Source organism: Colletes latitarsis, chromosome 1 (assembly GCF_051014445.1).
Source record: "Colletes latitarsis isolate SP2378_abdomen chromosome 1, iyColLati1, whole genome shotgun sequence".
Classification (NCBI taxonomy): Eukaryota; Metazoa; Arthropoda; class Insecta; order Hymenoptera; family Colletidae; genus Colletes; species Colletes latitarsis.
Window position 1 is genome coordinate 49,468,659 of NC_135134.1, and position 14,214 is coordinate 49,482,872.

Consider the following 14,214-nt stretch of genomic DNA (forward strand, 5'->3'; position numbering starts at 1 on the left):
AACTATAAGGCATGTTTAAAAACAAAGTTTTCAGTATATATGTATGGCATACGTAGTAATGCACAAAGTTTGGATATATTAATAAGTTTTTAACAGGGACTAAAAGAAAGACTTCAAAGAAAGTTTTTGCGCAACTTTTAGAAAGAATATCTTGCCAAATCATAAGGTAATTGAGTTCTATGTTTTGCGGAACAATGATCTTATATTACCAAATAAAAATAAATAAACATTTCCTTATATTATTAATCACACCTGTATTTCCAGACTCTTTACATTATAAAACAGTTAAATTGGGTGAATTTGAACGTAAGATACTTTTTTTGCAGAGAATCATAGCTTTTGTGTAAAACTATAGCAGTGTGTAGAATACACTTGCTGCAACAAAAATGTGTTCAAATAGTACAAAATTATTAAGTTGCGTCAATAATTATTAATGAAACTATAAACACTACCCGATTTATTTAAACTTTTACAGTCGTAATAATTAGTTTCAAGTGCAAGTATTTAACTGTTCTCAAAAAAAGCACCTTACTTGAATACCTCGTGTATCATCATTCTTATGGCTATATATAATAATAATTCTGTATAATACGTATAATCTATATGTATATTTATCACATTTTAAATAAAATTAAACTTAAGGATCGATGTAAATGAATCGTTCATAAGTTATATATTATGAACCAATATGCATATAACTTCGAATCTATCATGTAATAAACCATTTTAAGTAAAACAACTTTAATGATATCTTGGCGAATCTATTAAAAATAAAACACATATGCTTATATAGTAATTGAAAACTTTGTGGCATTAACAAAATGTTTAATTATTCACATTTTCTTTGCTTTCTCACGCAAAAGCACTCACTTATTTTTATTCAAATCACTTATTCATGCTGTAGCAAAAAAATGTGTAGTACACAATCTTATCGCTGATTTTATTTCTTTATACAGCGTTAAAAATAAAATAATTTTTTCTATGATTACATATCTTTTCAATTTAACATACATTCATGTTATAACTAAATATTATAAACGCATTGTGTGTATTATGGCTTGTATGGGGTTTATGTATAAGGGAATGGCTATATGCCAAGTATACAATAATAAAATCACATTGATCAATATTTCTAAGCCATTGTAATCGATGCCAGTAAATACTCCCATAGGTTTCTTATTTCGAGGATCGAATGTCGTATATTGTTCAACATTAATATCAGACATTTCTCACATTGAATCACAATAGTAATTTTTCAGTTTAAAGAAAAATTTCATAGTCTTATACGATCAGTTAATGTCCAAGAGCATATTCTATGTTAAGTGCACTGTTTTTATCGTATTATCACATGAATAATAATGGCAATTCTCTTAGGGTAGGTTTCATACTTTCCCATTTAGAAATATATTCTAGTTTTCGTTTACTTCTTCAAAAAGACTCAGAACTCTACCGTCGACACTTCCATTTTTTAGTTAACAAATTCAATTCTTTCGTGGCATCTTAAACGATAGCATATCACCTCCGTAACCAAGAATCAATATCATTAATGCATTTGAACAAAGGCTTGAAGATGTTTTGGAAGATTTTCTATTCTATATGTTCTTCTGACCACTCTGGCTGCCAAGCAGGCGAGCGTAGTGTATTTTACGGGATTTACCAAATCGTAAAGCCGTTTATCGTATAACAACGTTTCGAAGGTTTTACCTTCGTTATTCACGGTATCGATATGAGCACCGGCCTCGAGGAGGGTGATGGCAAGATCTAGCCGCCAAAAACGCGATAGAGCGGTCAGGTGTAGCGCTGTATTTCCGTCATTGTCCCTTGCCGTGACATCGGCGCCAACTTTTATAAGAGCCGTTGCCAAATGTGGAGAAGGGAACTTGGAAGAGTGGCTTACCGAAGTATCCCCACTATGAATTAATTGCAATACATCACAACCCTGAAAATAAAACACGGAAAGGCGATTAATATTCTCTCAACTTATTTTTACATTCTCACGACGCTTAACGACGCTTAACGCTTAAAATGTTGCTCGCTGATAATACATAAGAGTAACTCACATTTTTGCCTTTGGCATTTATTTGAACTAATTCGTAAATCGCTTTGTGTAGCGCGATATATTTCTCGGTGCCCTCTTCTGGTATTTCGCGCGTTAATAAACATGCCAGATGTAACGTGATCACGAGAACTCTGTTAAAATATATTTCACGGTCGCTGGTCGGCGCTTTGTCCAATATTTGTTTTCCTAATTTCACTTCTAAAACCTGAAACGACAAATCCATTTTACGCACGCCCATCGGTTGAAGTAAACACGAACATTCCTCGCGCAATTCACGCTCCAGGACTTACAGCTTTCTTAAACACTCTAATAAGTTCTTCCGTTTGAACTGGAGGTACTCTACGCCCCGTGCTTGTCGTCTCTCTCCACAGCATTAAGCTAAAAAGCTGGGTAAAACTGGTGAGCGAACTCTGAGTCATCGGATCGAGCGGCTCCAACATACTCTGTTGTATGTCTAAGGCATAATTCCACAGTTCGATGCAACGATTGAACTCCCCGCTATCCGCGTAAACAGCTCCTCTGTAGCGAATATAGTAACTAGTGTCGGGATGAGCAGGGCCTAATATTCGTTCTCTGATTACGAGTGCTTGCATTCGCACTTCGTCCGGGTCGGTTACCAAGTCGTCCAACGCGTCGGGGTCGGAGATCTCTCGCGTATAATTGTAAGCAGCTATAGCGGATGATTGCGATGATTTTAATACCACCGGACGATCGGGTCGATATCTGAAAGCCAATATCAATTGTTATTTTTTTTTAATGCGTAAACGACAAACCAGTAAATAAAAGATGTACAGTAGACAGTTCATATACGGGACTTTGGAAGGTGATATTTTTTAATACACTGAGGTTACTTTATTTCCTATCTGACAACAGAATATTGACGATACTTTGTAGACAATACACAATGCTGCACTTCTTTGCATATCCCGGGGCCGTGGGACTGGTTTGTTTTGTATTGCAATAATGTGCAATAATGAGAAGGGTATGCATAAATTGGGTTAATTCTGCGGTCTTTCTGATAATGAATATATTTATATTCGACTGTGTTCGTTTATAAAAATGCTAACATACCGTTCGTCCATCGCACGTTTCCAAAGTTCGAGCGCACCGATCGTATCTCTCTTTTTATCCACGTAAGTGGCGCCCAAAAGTTCCAACGCGTCTATGCATTCCTCCCGGCTGACCAAATGCGGTATACTGATAAAGTATTCCACGATGTGCTTATGACCTGCAATAAAAACAATGCGTTGACGATACTTTTTCCGGCGAGTGCGTTTCCTTTGTCCAGATAACGAAACACTTGGATAAGCATTAATTGTAATCGTCTTAAGGGAACCTTCAGGGTTGTGCGTGGAACATTCTGCTTTAACCTGTTACTGCTGCCGCAAGGAGAGGTGTCATCCCGTAGGAGTCCACGTCCATCCGGGCATGATACTGGATGAGTACCTTCACGATTTCCAAGGATCCACTTTCGGCGCAATCGTGCAACGCCGTGTTACCTTTCGCGGATTGTCGATTAACGTCTGCTCTCTGTCGAAGTAGAAACCTGGCGATTCTAATGTGACCTTTGAAACAGGCGATCATTAGACTCGTGTGCCCGTGACGATTCGCCATCTCAATATCTACAATCAAACAAGGCGTTGATTAATAGAGTGTCGTTACATAGAACACTTTATATTTTGCTTGAGGCAAACAGATGCATACCAGCCCCGTGGAATACCAAATATCTGACAATATCTAAATGGCCGTCGAAGCAAGCTGCACGCAAGGGTGTGGAGTTCGTTTTGGTGGTCGAGTTCACGTTGGCACCTTTTTTCACCAGCAGTCTGACCAATGCTGCATGGCCAGCAGCTGCAGCGCACCATAGGGGTGGAGCACCTTCTATCGTTTCGCCATCGACCACAACTATTGGACAAAACAAACACGATATTAGATATCAAATATTTATAAATATAAAAAAAGCCTTCGATCAAGATACCAAATGATTCGTATAGTCAGAAAAGGACACAAGAAAAAAGATAAAAACAGAGGAAGACAGACCACTGAAGAGGCAACTACTTTGAGACCCATGCGGGCCCGATTGCTAAATTGTACCTAGAAACTGACCAGACCCGAACACACCCCTTGGGACAGGACGTAGAAAGAATAGCCAGGAAGTCATAAATAACTAAGCACGACCGAAACTTCGAGCTCCAAACCTGGCTTTACCAATTTCGATAATTTCCTAATTCTGTAGAATTATCTTCGGACTATTTCAGATATTGCACACACCAATGAATCACACAAGTGTGAGATCCTATATTTAAATCATCTGTAATACATCGAATACACGACGGTGGAAGTCATAGTCATTTCGCAATGAGAATGTTAAAGCAACTAGAGGATAACTTTTCGCAGTTTAGCATGAGCGAATTACGACATCACACTTTTTTTTTTAAGGTTCTTTTCAAGAATAAATTCGAAGCAATTTTTTTGGAAATTTATTTCTCGAATAAATTCGTTTAGGGACTTAGTCCTAACAAGGAATATACACTAGGAGTTCGGTATCGTAAACGATACAAACTCTGCTAACGAAATGCACTAATTACTCTCTAAAACAAAATAATACATTGTTTGTCTGATGTCTATGAGGAAAATAGCTCTTAGTGCTACATTTCTACTCGAATGGACTTCCCTTATACGTTAACATACGAGATTACGAGAATTATCGGATTTCTAATCTGTGTTTATAATGAACACTGCCTTCTATGATTTTTGTTGCACGCATTCGGGTTGCTAGCGTTGTTTCGAATGCAAAAAGAAACGCAATAATGAAAATATCAATCGTTCGATCTTCAAGGACTACTGGATTTCGAAAATACATTGGTGAAAATTTTCAATTTCGCCATTCGTTGCTGTTGCAATTTCGACGATCGAACTAAATTGATAAAATATATTTGATAGGTCGACTGAATATTTTGAATACAGTATTTCACAAAATGTGACAAGGGTCGAAAGTTTTTACGGATATAAAATATCACATATGTGACAACGTTGATTCGTCATCACAATTTACGCGTTGCAAATACGTGACTCGTGGTAGTGAACGTGTTGACAGATAGACCGGATAATTTACCTGACCCAGGTTGCTCGATGTCTGCCCCACATTGTTCGATGAGGTATTCAGCTACATCGTAGTGTCCGTTTCGACAGGCCATGACTAACGGTGTAGCGCCGTGAGTTTTGATACCGATTAAACGTTCTATCTCATCTTTTCCTCGACGCCCCAGAAACACCTGTAATCAACAAAATTATACGTGAAACAGGTTTCGTACGAAAAATCTTTTGGTCACTTTTTTCTGGGTTCGACCTATTCAAAGTTTTATTACCAATCCGTTTCTCGCGGTTCTATAAAGTTACAATAAATGCATTTTTAGACTTTTAACGGAGATAGCGTCGATCGTTCGAAATAATCGAAACGTCGTGCAGGTACTCTTTGTTATCTTTTAATAGCACGATTTGTAAACAACCAGTTATCGCAGCTTACGTTTAATCGTCTTGTATTTAATTACCTATAAAAGGTTATTACTCTACGTAATATCAAACGATTCGATGCTGGTGAAACTGCATTTACCAATACCGCCTATTGCAGGCTATAAATCAGTTTTTAATTGTATCCTACGAAGATCGAGAGAAATCTTAAATATTAGCTGAGCATCGCTTCCTACTGTCACGACCCAGTGACATTATTCAAGCTACACGAGTGGTAGAAATCTTCCAAGTCGCGCTTCGAGTAGAACGAAAAAATATGGCTGGTAAACAAACCAGATCGTTGTTCGTCCCAGTCGATCCAGCATTCGAATCTTTCGCAAACGATCGTTTCATACTGCACGAAATATCAGGGAGTTCAACTTAGATTCGAATAGCTTTAAAAATTCTTATTATTAATATTATTGTTGAATGTAGATTGATTGAAGAGTGTGTGTGCAACCGAAGAGGCAGATTGCTTGAATGAGTTCAACGAGCTCGAGAATATCTCCGCGTTATCACATTAAGTATTAGCTATAATACACGTTACTCGTGTTGTATAGTCGTTTGGAAAGTTTGTTTTGAAGTAGAACCGATCGTTTCTGCATTCGAATACTCAAATGTCATGAGAACTATAATCTCTGTAAGTTGATCGTTCCTATTTTAAAATTCATTTTACATCGAAATCTCGAATTTGAAGTTCGCGATTAAATTATAGGGTTCGCGTTCGTACGGGTTGACTTACGTTCGACAGTACAGTACCCGTGTTGAACCGGTTAACGATGGCTGCACTCGTAAAATGGACAAGGGTGCACTTTATAAGTGTCTGAAAAAAACGATAACGGCACTTGCACTACCTCGATGCTTCGCTAACTGGACACGGACACGACTGTACATAAACGAATTCCCGCGAAAGGCACTCGTCACCGTCGGATCCTTCTTTCGGAGAATAATAAGTATGTAAAATACGTTGGTCCTCTCTTACGTAGTCGCGCAGCGCTCGACGAGACTCGCCTCTTCCCAAAACCGCTGTTCCTCTTTTACGTACTCGAACGCTTTTGTTCGGCTCGTTCTTTTCCCCTTCCCTCTCGCCGATGTCTGCTCGTTCGCGTATCGTCTTTTTGTGAAATCCTGATCGAGGTTAATCTCCTACTCCCGTTCGTCTTTCTGCATTTTTATTCTCGGTCTCGTTCGATCAGACAACGACTTCTCGTTAATCCTTCTACAAAGCTAATTTCGCTGAAATCTATCGATACAAGGGTACAGTTGTCGCACGATAGGTCGCGAATTGGCTGACGTTTGTTACCATTATAATCGATACGGTGCACGATCGCGATTTCAATCTCGCATATGTACCGCGGAGGGAAAAGAAAAATGTAAACACTTGACGAAACGAGTATTGTTCGCGAAGAAAAAGCTTCATGCAACGTGTACACGGACGCCGAGCAGAGTCGATGTTAAACCACGTGGTGGGTTGAGCGATTCTAACCAGGTACACATTAGCAGAGGATTCTTGCGACACACGTCCTTCAAGTAAATTCCAGATGAACTCAGAAGTGCACCGGTGGAAACGAATCACCGGATCTCGGTTTCCTGTGCCTCGAGGTTCGCGGCGAAACGATACTGATCGGTGTGAAACTTTGAGTCGATCGGTTTCGCGGATAAAAAAGGAACGGCGCGACAAATTGGGCGACGATTCGATTCGAAAAATCAATCCTCACGGGCAACGGCGTGCTCTTCGACTGACCGAGGCACGAAACCCCTAACCGATTGGTTCCCGGTGAAATGATCGGTGTCTCCTCCACCATCGGACGTGTGGGTCCCGTTAAACGAATAAATCGGTGGGTGACATTGGGCCCACGACCAAGAACGGTGAATGGACAAAACGTCGTTGTGTCCCTCGGTTGGCGTGGGGGGAGAAAGAAGTGGAGGAAGGTAGGCCCAAGAAGCCTCGCATTTCTTCCATATTTTTCGCCGTTTAACACCTTGTCCCCTTCTTTCTTCGTCGATCCCCTCTTCCGTTGGCATTTTTCTCGGGTCCACGCCTCGCTCAGCCTCCTACCGACCGTTCTTCCATTCCATCCTTCTCCATTTAGGACGTCTCGCGCGCACGTAATGCTCGTTGAAACGGACAGCACATTCCGTTACCCGGTTGACCGATTTTCTTTTCCGTGGGCCAGCCCACTTACTTTTTGAATCTCCGCGTGGCGAGAGAATGTAGGTAACGGGAACGAAACACGGTCGTTTCCCTCGTAAAAGATCGAACACGTTTTCTTTCTGTTAACGGTGCACAATGTAATTGGTCTTCCTACCGGCGATGCTTGTTAATGCGATAAAGTTACGACTTTGGAAGAAAACAAGAAACAATGGGGGCACCGAGTCTTTACTGTAAAAACTAAAAAATCCATGTAGCGTTGTAGTTTCGTTAGACTAAAATAATTATTTTCTTAAAAACATAAGTGATCTGTAAACTGATCTTTTGTCCCTAATAATAAACATCAAACTACGTATAAATTTCGTCATTTTTTAATATAAGAGCAGACTTACAGAGACGAAAAGAAGTTTTATATAGATATAAAATGGAAGGATGTTCGTTTGAAAGAAGTATCTCCTTTTTTAATCAGTTTGTTACGTTCTTTTTAACATACCAATTATAAGATTTCAAGGAGTATCTCGCAAAAAAATTGTACGATTCGCACGGTAGTTCCTGTACTCTTCAAGGATGACGACTATTGTACTAAATGAAGGAACCTATCGCCATTGGTCATCGAAATATCTCGTCGAGAAGGAACTGACAGGCTGTTCCTTATCTCAGGGACGCCCTCGTTCTTCGATGCGAGTTCTACTCTTTCTTTGATGTTTTTACGCGTTGCCCGGTTTGATGGACATTTAGTTTCCTGCCATTTTACTAACAGCCATCTTCGACTGAAAGTCCACTATGCATGTTTTGTGTTTTCTATGTGAAAATAGGGCATATGTCGGTACACTTCATCGTTAATCACAATATCGGTACCAACGTCAACGTTACAACTGGATTTTATGACTTCTGGCTTTTAGATTTTACGACCGTTCCCTTTACGATGTAAAATAAACGGTGTCCGCAGGAAGAGAGGTTAGAAATATATTATTTGGTACGCGCAGTAATAACTATAACTTAGATATCAGATTATAAATGGATTATATTTTATATACGACTGTGCTATTAGAAGATTTATGGAACGTGAAATTTCCAAATAAATAGATTGCTAGCACTTCGTTATACAAATTTTATTTTCATCGTAGAATGCAATATCAGAAACCGTTAATGGCAAATATAAATTAATTGCCAAACACCGAACATTAAATTCATTTGTAATGTCTTATAAGAAGTAAAATTAAATTTCCGAGTACGATTGACCAACTTGACGTAAACTGTTCATGTTCCATTCGTATACTTTGTTTCTCAGAGGAATTCTTAAATCTTTTCTTTCGATACATTCGCGATTATAAATCAGTAAAATAAAAATACACGTTCCAGACTATAAATATGCTCTCATTAGAATTTGGACGATTTTTCGCTGTTGCGTATGCTGCACTCGTTAAAATTCGATAAACGCTTGAGACGCGACCGACGTTTCATGGTTATAATGTCAATGAAAAAAGCAAGACCTTTTCTTGAAAGTATGCAGATATAATATATAACCCATAAGTACGTGTCTCTTCTCCTCGTCAGATTGCAATCTCGATTATTTGTAACTCGCCGAACAGTATTATTTTTTTCTCTCCGTTTATCCTTGGGCACATTTTGCATTCGCGTACATGTACGAATAACAAGCCCACACACGTTTTTACTGAATGAAAACATCGCAGAATATCATGGTTGGGACGTTCAACACTTATCGTCCGAAAATTTGCAAAAAGAAATCTCTTTACGAAACGAACTCTTACGAGAAGACAATTTTATGATTTCTATTATATCTGGCGTGGTTGGATAATTCCGCCCACGGGATGTTTACGACCACCTCTCATTCTTACGAAAGTATCTTACAAAATACATTTTTCATTCGTCGTCCCAACGGTCCCAATCGTTACGATATTATTTCTAACGTGCTGTACGTTAAGAACGTTTTCGTTTCCACTGTGGGCTATCGAGATTTGATATTTTTATCAACCCGTCTGCAACTCGGTGACATTATTCTGTATCTCTATACAGGAAAGTGTAACTTTCACGCGCGACGAGAAAAAACATTCAAACGTACAACGATTGCAGCAACGGTGCGACATTTCGAATCCCAGAAAATTACGTCGGTTGTAATTGCTTCTCGGTCCATTACACCTTGCCCGGACGATTCTCGACCCAGCAAAATTACGTTGGTATTGCAGAATAATTGTGAATCATGTCGATAATGTCTACAATCGTACGACGTGGCGAGTCTTAGCACAACAGCAATTTAGAAAGTAATCGACGTCTACTGTTATTATTACCGGCAAATATCTTAAAGAAATAATGCTTTTGTCGTTGCTCGAGTTTTCCAAACTTGTTCAGGTTGAAATTGAGCCACCTGGTCGGTAAACATATCACGATGTTCAAATATAGAGTCACGACAGTAAGAGTTGACAATATAATTGCTTGTTTGTACGAAACTTGTCTTTGCAAGAGCTTGATATTTATAAAATATAATGTACGACTCGCCAACCATTTTATTTTATTCCGTTGCAAGTCAAATTATGTTTAAATGAATAAAATTTATGCCGAATTCATATTTCTCTTTTAATGGTCTAAAATTATATTTATAAATTTTTGCTTACTAGAGGTCAGACTATAAAATCAACCTTTGAGATCTTTGCTGATAACTCTAAAAGCATAAGGATCCTCGTTTTAATACTATCCAAAACAGAGCGTTTGTCTACTTATCGAATGACCCTCGTGTATATGCACGGTTTGAAAACAATCATTTGCATGAAACGGTATTTCTGCTGCCCAAAATATAATCCGTATCCTGTGGTCCTGTCACGAATAATAAGATGTTTTAGAAATTCTTCATACACGGCACGGAACGCGACTTGCCACTAAAACCACATAAAAGCAGAACCGCTATACTAATCCACGCTCACACTTTCTCGATAATGATGTTGATCCATGTATCATCCCTGATACTTTGTTAATTTTTACTCTTCTCAAAATATTTTCTCATCGATTTCCATACTTACTTTTCCTGTACTCCGTTTGCTTCGACGATAAAATACTTCTCACTTTTCAATAACTGCTTTTTCTTAACGGTTTCGTACAGCTTGTCTAAATTACAAACACTTTTAGTTCTGGCACAAAGTAGAGGTTCGTACTTCCCTTCGTGTACTGATCATCCTTGAACGCAAGTACTGTTTAACTCGCCACCATTTTTTAAGTACATTGACCTTGAGATGGTCGCTCCAACCTATTAGCATGATAATTAGCAATAATCGCGGCGATTGTCGAGGAATATGGAATCACGATAATCTATTGCGCTCTTCCTGATCGTGAGACGCGACGTAAATAAACATGCACATCTTGTGCAGAGGAATACGTGGCTTCTTCGGAAATGGCGAAAAATAAATCCAAAGAAAGCAAGAAAGGCGGTGGGAGTCGAGAGAGTTTATTTTTCCGTAGGCAACGAACGCTGAGGTCGCACGTTGCTTGAATGCGAATGCGCCTTAAAACATGGATCAGAGTTTCTATTTCGGTAGTACATTCGACGACAGCAAGCGTATCGAGTCAGATACAAGTATAATTTAATAATTACCGTCAGCCTAGCTATCTTCGAAACTATGAAACCCGGGGAGACAAATTTGTCTGAAAAAAATTGAACGATAGAAAAGGAATTCTTCAAACGCGAAGATTACTGCTATTAGAAATGTGACGATACATAGTTTTTCTTATAATATAATAAAGACAGTGATTATATACAAAAGTGTCTTTTTAAATTCTGTATTATTGTGCTATCTGCTCAGGAATGTCGATTGATATGCAAAGAAGCAAAGAATATTCCTTTCTTTTCCACGAGAGAATATATTCGTCGAGACAAAAGAAATCGAGAAACCCTGTAGCATTTTGCGATTCAGGTATTCGTTTTTTCAGACGTAAATAATAAAAATTTCGACACGAATTCAACGAAAGAGGCACGTTCCGACTACCGATTTGTAGAATACGCGTCATCGATCGCAATCTACCAATCGGAAGTCTGGACGCGCATAGTGCTTGTCGTTGCATCCGAAGTAACACGAACAGAATCATTTACAGCATGGTCTTTCAGAATACAAATACTTGTAACTTTAAGAAGAATTAGACTAAAGGGTTCGTAAACCTTTATTTCGATATATTCTAGTTTATTGTGCAACAAAGTGATCCAAAAATAATCGTAAAAGTATGTTTTCTAAACAAAAAGTACTGTATATCGTCGTTTTATCGTGAAATACCCCACTGTTATTTTAAGGTACACTTACGTTTATGGAAAAACTTCGTACTTTAATTTCTTTCGTGGTTATTTGTATTCTAGAAACCATGCTGCGCCAATACTTTCGACCAGCACTGTATGTTTCTATGCGTGAGAAACACGTAGAGGTACCGTTGTAGATATACAGGATGTTTCATGCAACTGGGCCCAACCATAGCTCTTAAATAGTAGAAGATAAAAAAATATTGAGAACTAGTATGGGAAACTGGTGTGGCAGTCAACCGGTTAAACTCGAACCTTTTTTTGTTTGCGTCTTTGCGTGCTTAGTATTAAATTTATGCATAAAATATCTTTTGAACTAAGCACATTTCTCGACTCAAATACCTTGAAACTTTTTCATACTCTATAAAAAAGATAAAGACCTTTAAATTATCGAAATGTATCCACTTTTGAAGTAGACGCATACATTAAATCATACACTGTCCGATATCTAAATTTGCCTTGTGCAATTTTTTTTCTTTAACCGTTTAAGATTTATGGTTGAGCCCAGTCGCGTGAAACACCCTATATACGTGTTTAGATGCAATCGCTGTGTGTCTTGATGAATGAATGAATTCTTACTTTCCTTTTCAGAATGCTTCTCTCCCAGAAACCACACAGCAATTTCAAATGAATTTATAATACGATCGAATGAAACGGTCATGCTACAGTTGATAGCCTTAAGTTAAAAATATTTATTGTTTTATTAACGTCGGGTGAAAATGAACTCTGGTTAGTACATAGATAATTCACAGAGTTCTGTGTAGTGATAATTATCAAAGCAATTTATTAAAAGTAACGATAAATTAAGAAAATAAAAATAGACCTTCAGCGTTTAGAAGCCACAAGAAAAGTTTCCCTTTTCTGTTTCATCGACCATACTAATTGCACGACAGCTATTGAATTACTCTCTATATTTTATGATCTGCTTTCATAGTACACGATAGATTAAACACGCGATCCGAATATTTTTAAGAAATCGTTCGCTGCTCGGTTATATGATTCCTTTTCTGCACAAATGACCCACGACTGCGTCAAAATCATGCAATCGTACAAGCGTTTCGAAAAACACGTATCGCAATGCATTATTCGCGAAACTAAGAGTAAATTTCTTTTGCAAGGGTACTTGGCAAACGCGTCGCTCGTTATTCGCGATTGTTATCGATGGAACTTAATAACTGGACCATTGTTGGGGCAAGAAAAAAGCATTTAATTACAATTATACTTTCGAAAATGAATTATTCATTTCGATGGATGGGACAGTGCGAAACTCACCCGCGATACCCGACCGTTGCCATCCATCTCGTAAGCCATTTCTCGTCTTCTGTTTCCCCCACAATTATTTACTTCTCGGTGAACGAAGCCTTTTAAAACGCAGAACACCGATGCAATTACGATCAGAGGGCACGCATCGCAGTGATAATTACGCGTGTCTTGAACTACAAAAAAAAAATTATGAAAATTGAGATTTCCCCGTACTGAATACTAAAAAGAAAATAGAAATTGAGATCGTTGTATGCAAACCTTTTAAGGACGGAAGTCGAGACGCGTACCAGCCACGTGCGATTTAAAAAAACGTAAAAAGAAAACGTGCAAGGTGGATGAAGCTGTTTTCATGGTAAAATGCAGCGACACCGGTAACTTAGACCCGGAACATCAACGCTCCGTCCTGTTTCAATCGTGACCGAGTAAACATTTCCACTGTACAAGAAACGAATCCGGCACACACAACGCGAGGACGTTAACAGCCGAAATTACATCACGCGTTAAAGAATTGCGAGATTCGAGACGCGCACCGGTCACCGACCGACAAACCGACGGATTAGCGTTTAAGGACACGACGAAAAATGTGCAAAAACCTCACGATCGAAGGGAAGGAAACGATCCACACGTGCTGTGAGCTCGGCTCGCCACTGTTCTCGGGCACCCCGAAGTGTGCACAAGGTTCTAGTCGAAGAGAAAGATACAGTGGAAGAGGAAGAGAGGGAGAATCGAAGAGGTGGTCAACTCCGAAGGCAGGGACCGTCGTATCGATCGCGAGAAAGTCGCACCTGCGTACTGAAATTTATGCAACGGCACCGACGAGCCGATCGCATAAGCGTTTATGCGCCATAACGCCTCCATAGTACTTTCTAATTGTTCTTCCTAACCAACTCTTACCGGCTATTATGCAACAGGAGAGCTGGGCTCGTACAAATT

The 14,214-nt window shown here is 38.9% G+C and overlaps 1 protein-coding gene across 3 annotated transcripts in view; it reads right to left on the reverse strand.

Annotated features, from left to right (window-relative positions):
• Positions 1-204: 204 nt before the first annotated feature.
• The window catches only part of LOC143351949 (protein fem-1 homolog C), a 32,933-nt gene continuing 18,923 nt past the window's right edge, over positions 205-14,214 (reverse strand). Inside the window, exons 1-9 of one of the 3 annotated variants that reach the window (XM_076784089.1) lie at positions 13,540-14,054; positions 13,291-13,454; positions 5,175-5,334; positions 3,764-3,964; positions 3,430-3,681; positions 3,131-3,287; positions 2,350-2,782; positions 2,061-2,264; positions 210-1,939 (exon numbers count right to left, since the gene is read on the reverse strand). In XM_076784089.1, the coding sequence (XP_076640204.1) occupies positions 1,544-1,939; positions 2,061-2,264; positions 2,350-2,782; positions 3,131-3,287; positions 3,430-3,681; positions 3,764-3,964; positions 5,175-5,334; positions 13,291-13,329 (1,842 nt within the window). In that variant the 5' untranslated portion in view covers positions 13,330-13,454; positions 13,540-14,054 and the 3' untranslated portion in view covers positions 210-1,543. Of the gene's footprint in view, positions 1,940-2,060; positions 2,265-2,349; positions 2,783-3,130; positions 3,288-3,429; positions 3,682-3,763; positions 3,965-5,174; positions 5,335-13,290; positions 13,455-13,539; positions 14,055-14,214 lie in introns of those variants that run through there. The other 2 variants (XM_076784069.1, XM_076784079.1) reach the window with 2 other exon arrangements.